The sequence below is a fragment of the Orycteropus afer genome, unplaced genomic scaffold, assembly GCF_000298275.1.
Source record: "Orycteropus afer afer isolate SDZICR_OR568_19922 unplaced genomic scaffold, OryAfe1.0 scaffold00412, whole genome shotgun sequence".
Taxonomy (NCBI): domain Eukaryota; kingdom Metazoa; phylum Chordata; class Mammalia; order Tubulidentata; family Orycteropodidae; genus Orycteropus; species Orycteropus afer.
Genome location: NW_006921999.1, coordinates 922,815 through 931,367, shown reverse-complemented (window position 1 = coordinate 931,367; position 8,553 = coordinate 922,815). Strand labels below are relative to the sequence as shown.

The 8,553-nt window shown below is 36.0% G+C and overlaps 1 protein-coding gene across 1 annotated transcript in view; it reads right to left on the bottom strand.

The window, feature by feature from the left end:
- LOC103208103 (ephrin type-A receptor 6) overlaps positions 1-8,553 on the bottom strand; it is a 1,324,606-nt gene that overhangs the window by 470,176 nt on the left and 845,877 nt on the right. The window contains exon 5 of the mRNA XM_007953778.1: positions 2,043-2,205. Coding sequence (XP_007951969.2) covers positions 2,043-2,205 — 163 coding nt within the window. The remainder of the gene's footprint in view (positions 1-2,042; positions 2,206-8,553) is intronic.

The following is an 8,553-nucleotide window of genomic DNA, read 5'->3' as shown; positions in this document are numbered from 1 at the left end:
AAAAAAAAAAAAAAACATGTTACCAAGTTAGATTTCTAAAATTTAGACCAGGACTTATTTTTTATTAGACTAGATTGTCTTCTCTAGAAGCCCCAGTTGCCTTATCTAGATTTACCCTATGAAGTTTGTCTGAGAGTGAGTACATTTCTGATTTAATTATTCAAAATTAAAAATATCATACTGTTCATAGGTGAATTTCTTTATCTGGGAGGTAAGGTGTACTAAGATGGAGGATTGCAATAAACAGAAAGGATAACAACTTGACTCTTCCCAGGACCAAAGTTTCCTTGGATTACATCTTTGGTTTTGTACCTAGGATAAGGTGTGCCATTTAGGCAGGGAAGAAGTAGTCTACAGAATATAGCAGGGACACTTTGGATACTTTCATGTTGTTTTTGATTGTGGAGTCATATTCTCTGATGATTATCTTTTAATCCCAATTATTTTATCTCTAGTTTGAGAAATCAGTAGTTTTCAGCAGGATTATAAATGATGCCATTTATAATGATAGTCCAGATCATAAGCATTCTTTTAATTATTTGTTACTTTCTCTGCCTAAGCTATATTCCTTCCTATTCTAATGTCTCTGTGTTTTTCTACATTTTACTTAGATATATAGTTGTAACTGAGCTCTTAGAGGTTAATAGTGAAAAACAACAATAGCAACAAATAATTCTTCTCTCATGGAATTTGAATCCAAAGTAGTTTAACTCAGAAGGAGTGTAAACTATAGGAACTGTGATCTAATTAATAGTCTTAGAAGTTGCACTTTATAATAATTCAGATGGTAGGATTTTGCAGAATGGTGGAATAGGTAAGTTTATAGGCCTTGGAAGAACACAGTCCTCATTGTCAAATTCTATCTTGGTTTCTTACCAATTCTATGACTTTGGGCAAATAGTTCCACTTGTCTAGGACTCTCTTTTCTCATAAGTACAATTAGAAATATACTACTTACCTCAATGGAGGCTGAGAGGTTTAAATGAGATAATGCATGTGAAATATTTCATATAGTTTTTGGCATTTAGTAAGGGCCTAGCAAATGATAACTATTATCTTTACTCATAAAGAATTAATATAACAAATTAGTTATTCTTGAATTCTTATACTAATATCAGTATTTTAGCAATGATGGAGGAAGATTTATCTTGTAATAAGATATTTGGACATTTTTCTACAGAAGTACATAGTAAAAGTAATCAGTAACAGTAAAAGTAACTTATAAAAAGATCATGGTTAGGTGAATTTCCAAGAGATAAAAAAGAATGTAATGATAGAATTGCGTTTAGAACGAGTAAGAGATTTCTAAGCCTATGTTAAATGACATGAGAACACTTTACTCCCTTTTTCCCAGTTTGGTTTACAGTATACTAAAACAAAAACCAAACTCACTGCCTTCGAGTCAGATCCAACTCATAGGGACCCCTCCTTGGGTTTCTGAGGCATTATCACTACAGAAATAGATTGCCTCTTCTTCCTTCCGAGGAGTGGCTGGTGGATTTGAACAGCCAGCCTTCTGGTGACTGTGCAATTAATTTGAGTTTTTAATTAAGTTCACACATCTATCTATATTTAAAGTTTTAATCTGCATTTCAACTGTGTTTGTCTTCTTGCCTCTGGTTTTATTGGTCTAACTGAGATAACAAGCCGGAGCGGCATGATTTTGAACTAACTGGTAAAATCATTTGCTGCTGGCTTTATTCTCTTCCAAGGTTTCATTAGTATCATATTATGATGCCAAGACTAGAGAACAATTAAGCTAACACCATCCATTGAGACCCCCTGTGTTACAGTGTCAGTGATGAATTCTGCATAAAAGGCACTTACTTGGGCAATATTATAATTGTGGCACAGCAAGGCACTTCATGCAAGTATTTAATGGTAGCACCAACAATTAACTGAAATGGCGATGTGTGTTTATCTGAACAGAATCCAGTTTGAAGTGACTATTAAAAATCTAAGGCATTAGATTTTAAAATATGAGGTAAAATGGAAAAGGTGTTATATTAACACCATATTTTATATCCTTGGGTGAAACTTACTTTCATCTCCTGTTTCAAATTCAAACTTCTGACTGTAGCCACTGTATCCTGTTGCAGTCCTTACTCGGATATGAAATATGTACTTGGTAGCAGGCTTGAGGCCTGTGATGATGACACTGGGCGCCTTAGACCTTGTGGATGAATAGGTCAGCTGCTCATGTTCCTAAGGGACAGAAAAGAGGAGAAACAAAGTTAAGTCAAATTATTCTACCTTTACTATAGACATATTCCAACGTTAAGCTGAAGAATTATGCTCTGAATTGCTAAAGCATTGAACAAAAGGAGGTATAAGCATGATTTCCCATAATTAGCTTTTAGTTATTTATCATTATGATGCATATGCTATGGTCTTGGCTTGGATTTTTATTAAGAAAGATGATTAATCTTATATAATTGGCACTTGTGTTTTAGTGATTTGGATTTCTGGTCCAACTCTAAGGAATGGTGGTGGTGTGAGAGCACATTTACACAGAATGGCAGCTGCAACTTGAGCAAAATAGAAACATCTGATCAGAACACACCAGCAGAATGCAAGGAGCAAAAGTAGGAGAATTCAAGTACCCGCTACTCACTTCTACCCGCAGGTAGTGCCAAAATGCCGGCGCTATCCGTGGGTAGACCTGTGGGTAAAAGGAAACATAAATTAATTGGTTTTAAAGTTTGATTTTTTTTTTCCCTGAATCAATTGATTTTTCCTGTAACTCAGTGATTTGCCAGTATCAACAACTGTATTTGAGTCAACTTAAGGTATAAAATGATGAAATCTTTCTGGTCAGGGAGAATTGACTTCTCCCCCAACAACTGTAGTTTACTTTTAAAGATGCGCAAGTTACATAGTGATTGAGAGGCAGGTTTAAAAATAATCTGCCCATGAAGGAGGACTGAAGACATAAAAAGGTACGAAAGACTTACCACAGCAGAATCAGTGGTGGCTTGGTTCCCAGTATCATGAATTAAGTGCCAACTACCTCACCTCAGGGAATGGATTTGCCAAGATATTTGGATTGATCTAGTGAGTCGAGGTCTTTAAGTGGGCTCTGTTGCTCACCAACTCAGAACAAGATAGTTCATTGTATCAGTATATGTAGGGCTTGCCCACGATTTGCTCGTAGTGGGGACAAATTAAATTCAATACTGTTTTTACACAGTATTATCATTCAATAACTTTTATTTTAATAAGACCTCTGGGGGAAAATATTTGTATAAACAACTCCTCTAAATTCATCAGGTCAAACAAGGACATAACTTTAAATCAATATTCCACAGTTCTCATAATAAATCTAACCACAGAGATCTCAGTGACAGAAGTGACCTTCAAAGTCACTAATTGAATCACTCATTTGATGCTTGAATTCTATCCATAACATTCCCATTGAGATTTCATTCAGTCTTTGCCTGGAAACCTCTGTTATTCAGGAAACTTCCCAGAACAACAAATGAAGTTATAAAAATCTACACATATGTAGCACACGCATTTATTTGCTGGTGATGTTTTAAGATTTAGAACTATGAATATCTTTTCCCTTAAGATACTTTAGAGAAAAAAGTACTTATCTTAAGGATCATTTTTAAACTTTATGGCCTTATTTGTCAGAACTTTATATGCTATGAGGTTATTCTGTGTCTAGCTGAGGAATTGAATTTTCCATCTACATCCCAAATAATAAAACTGTTCATTAAATATAAAGTGCAAAGAAAAAAATGAGTTAACAACAGCAATATTTCAAATAAAAAAGACAAATTGCAACATATTTATCTCTAGAATAGAAGGTTAATACATATTTATCCACCTAGCATAAAATTTAAGGAAATAAAAACAAGGTCTATAAAATTATTGGTGGCCATAATGATCTAGTAAGGGTTGAAAATAGGCTGTAAGTGGTTCAGTGGTAGACTTCTCTTCTTTCATGCAGGAGAACCATGCAATTCTGGCCCAATGCACTTTATTTGCAACCACCACACATCTGTCAGTGGTGACTTTCATGTTGCTATCATGCTGAACAGGTTTCAGTGGAGCTATCAGACTAAGCCTGGGAATAAAGGCCTAGCAATTTGCTTCTGAAAATCAGCCAATAAATACCCTATGGATTATAATGGTCCCATCTGCAGCTGATCCTGGGGATGGTGCAGAGCCAAGCAGCATTTCTTTCTGTTGTGCATGGGGTTACTATGAGTCAGTATTCAAGTTGAAGGCAGCTAACAACAATGATTGAAAACTGGAGATTGCCACTTTTAAGGCCTTTATAATTAAGAAAGCTTAAAACCTATGTTGTGGAGAAAAAAGTATTTGTGGAATATTAGGAGAGGCAGTATTGTTTCTCATAGAAACTTATAGACTATTAATTTTTTCTGTCTCATATACATGAGGGTATGTTTCCACCTTTCACAGAATTTTCTGCAATGTAAGTGTTATGGCATAATTTGGGTGCTGTCTCACAATGTGAAATGATGACTGATGGGAGAATTTTAAAGACATTTATTTAAAAAAAGTCTTATCCCAAAGGAGAAAAGGAAGAAAATAAAAAAGTTTACTGTTAGAATGATCCCCATGATAATTACATATTATGCCTTTGATCATTCAGCAAAATCTAACTAAATGGCCATTTCCTATTTAGTAAATTTATAGAGATTTCTTCTACTGTATACAAAAATGTACCTGTAGTTACATCCCTGGAATAAAGACTCTCAAGTAGTAAGTGTGCATAACTACCTGCTCAGCTGGAATGACTCACCACCAACATGGTAGATGCTGCCTTGTCTTCAATTTTTTCATCTGTAATAATGCCAAGAAAGAGGAAGGCCTATTACAGCCCCCTCTCCTCTCCTGGTGTTTTCTGGTTTTTGGGGAACTGACTTAACTTATTTATTAGAACATAGGACATTATTGTCCTGGAATTTTTGCTAATTACCTTTCTGCAGACACAACAATTCCAATTCAGAGTAGCTGAATATATACACTTACATATATAGATAGATACACATACACATACTTATTTCTACTTTTTGGTTAATTTTGCAATTTTCATAACTTTTTAAGTTGTATGCTTAACTTATTAATTATCACTATGTCTTTTCAAATATATAACTTGTCTATACATGTAATATCAACCAGTACATTAATTGCATGCTATAAGTTTTCATATGATATATTACCATTCAGTATTTATAAATTTCAAAAAAAGAAAAAAGAAAAGATTTTTGTTTTAAATTCTTTGTAGCAAACCCAGGATTATCATATCCATACTTTCATGGTTTGAGACAGGTTCTTAGGCAGTAAATAAATGACATAAAGTGAAGATCCAAAGGCATAACCCCCTGGGTTGCAAAGCATGCTGATATGAGGATAAGGTAGTGGAATACTTTTTGGATGAGAGCACTGGAAATCTTGTGGACTAATAGCTGAACAGAAGATTTCAAAGAGTAGCTTGAGAAGACAAAGCCAATTACTATAATGAAATGTGCAAAGACTTGGAGTTAGAAAACCAAAAGGGAAGAACACACTCAACATTTCTCAAGCTGAAAAAACTGAGGAAAAAATTTAAGCCTCGAATTGCAATATTGAAAGGTACTATGGGCAAAATATTGAATGATGCAGGAAATGTCAGAAGAAGATGGAAGGAATACACAGAGTCACTGTACCAAAAAGAACTCAATCTTCATCCATTTCAGGAGGTAACATATGATCAAGAACTAATGGTACTGAAGAAATTGGCAAAGAACAAGGCTCCAGGAATTGACAGAATACATTGAGATGTTTCAAAAAAAAAGGTGCCCCACTGGAGGTACCGACTTGGTTATGCCAAGAAATTTGGAAGACAGCTACCTAGCCAAATGACTGGAAGAGATCTGTATTTGTGCCATTTCAAAGAGAGGTGATCCCACAGAATGTGGAAATTATGAAACAATATCATTAATATCGCACACAAGTAAAATCTTACTGAAGATAATTGAAAAATGGTTGCAGCACTATATTGACAGAGAACTTCCAGAAATGCAAGCTGGATTCAGAAGAGGATGTGAAACAAGGGATATCCTTGTGGATGTCAGATGGATCTTGGCTCAGAGGAAAGAATACCAGAAAGATGTTTACTTGTGTTTTATTGACTATGCAAAAGCATTTGATTGTGTGGATCATAACAAACTGTGGATAACATTAAGAAGAATGGGAATTCCAGAACACTTAATTGTACTCATGAGGAACCTGTACATAGACCAGGAGGGTGTCATTAGAACAGAACAAGGGGACACTGTATGGTTTAAAATCAAGAAAGGAGTGTGTCAGCGTTGTATCCTTTCACCAGTCATATTCAATCTATATGCTGAGCAGATTATCTGAGAAGCTGGACTATATGAAGAAGAATATGGCATCAGGATTGAAGGAAGAATCATTAACAACCAGTGATATCCTGAGACCACAACTTTGCTTGCTGAAAATGAGGATGACTGGAAGCACATACTACTGAAGTTTGAAGAATACATTCTGCAGTATGGATTACATCTCAATATAAGGAAATTGACAATTCTCACAACTGGATCTATAAGCAGCACCACAATAAAAGGAGAAAAGATTGAAATTGTTAAAGACTTCACATTGCTTGGTTCTACAATTGACGCCAGTGGAAGCAGCAGTCAGTACATCAGACAACGTATACCACCGGGCAAGTTGGCTGCAAGGACCTCTTTCAAGTGTTAAGCAGCAAAGATGTCTCCTTGAGGACTAAGGTGCACCTGACACAAGCCATGATATTTTCAATTGCCTCATATGCATGTGAGAGCTGGACAATAAATAAGGAAGACCAAAGAAGAATTGATGCTTTTGAGTTGTGGGGCTGGTGAAGAATGCTGACAGTACCATGGACTGCTGAAAGAACTAAAATTTGTCCTGGAAGAAGTGCAGCTGGCATGCTCCTTGGAAGCGAGAATGGCCAGATTTTGTCTCACCTACTTTGGTCATGTTGTCAGAAGGGGTTATTCCCTGGAGAAACATGTCATGGTTGGTAAGGTGAAGAGTTTTCGAAAGAGAGGAAGGCCCTCAACGAGATGGACTGACACAGTAGCTGCTGCAATGGGATTAAGTTTATCAGGTACTGCAGAGCTGGTGCGAGATTGGGCTGTGTTTCGTTCTGGTGTGCAGAGGGTCGCTATGAGTGGGGGAAGACTCAAGGGCACCTAACAACAACAACAGAAATGGCCATTTGCTGAAAATGAAACAGGCTGCTGTGTTAACTTCTACTTGAATGAGTACAAATAATAACACTACTTGTGGGAAAAATATTTATTAGCAACAATATGCTTTACTGTATTTTAATATATACATGTATATAAATTTCCTAAAAACAATTTTTAATTTCAATTGTATATGTGTGTATATGTATGCATATATGTTGTTGTTAGGTGTGATCCAGTCAGTTTTCACTTATAGAGATCTCATGTACAACAGAATGAAACACTGCCTAGTCCCCAGTGCAGGGTCATCACCACAATTGTTGCAATGCTTTAGCCCATTGTTACAGCCACTGTGTCAATTCACCTCATTGAGGGTCTTTCTCTTTTAGCTGACCATGTACTTTACCAAGCATGATATCCTTCTCCAGACATCAGTACCTCCTGATAATATATCCAGAGGATGAGAGGCAAAGTCTTGCCATCTTTGTTTCTAAGAATTATTCCAGCTGTAATTTCCCCAAGACAGATTTGTTCAATCTTCTAGCAGTCCATGGTACATTCAATATTCGAAAACCACACATCAAGTGCATCAATTCTTCTTTGATCCTCCTTATTCACTGATGCACTTTCCCATACATTTGAGGCTATTGAAAATGCCATGGCTTGGGTCAAGTGCACCTTAGTCTTCAAAATGACATCTTTGCTTTTCAGCACTTGAAAGAGGTCTTTTGTAGCAGATTTGCCCAATGTACTACGTTGTTTGATTTCTTAACTGCTGTGTCTGTGGGTGTTAATTGTGGATCCAGGTAAAATGAAATCCTTGACAACTTCAACCTTTCTCCACTCATCATGATGTTGCTAATTAGTCTAGTTGTTGGGATTTTTGTCTTCTTTTTGTTGAGATGCATACTGAAGTCTGTTTGCAATCTTTGATTTTCATCAGTAAGTGCTTCAAGTCATCTTCACTCTCAGCAAGTTTCAGTAAGCAAGGTTATGTAATCTGTTTGTCCCAGGTGGTTAATGAGTCTTCTTCCAATCCTGATGCCATGTTCTTCCTCATATACTCTAGCTTCTCAGATTATTTGCTCAGCATACAGATTAAATAAGTATGGTGAAAAGCCCTGACACATGTCTTTTCTGATTTTAAACCATTCAGTATCACCTTGTTCTGTTAGACTAACTGCCTATTGGCCTATGTACACATTCCTCATGAACATAATTAAGTGCTTTGGATTTCTCATTCTTCATAATGTTATCTATAATTTGTTAAAATCCACATAATCAAATGACTTTACATAGTCAATCACACAGAAGTAAACTTCTTTCTGGTATTCCTTGCTTTCAG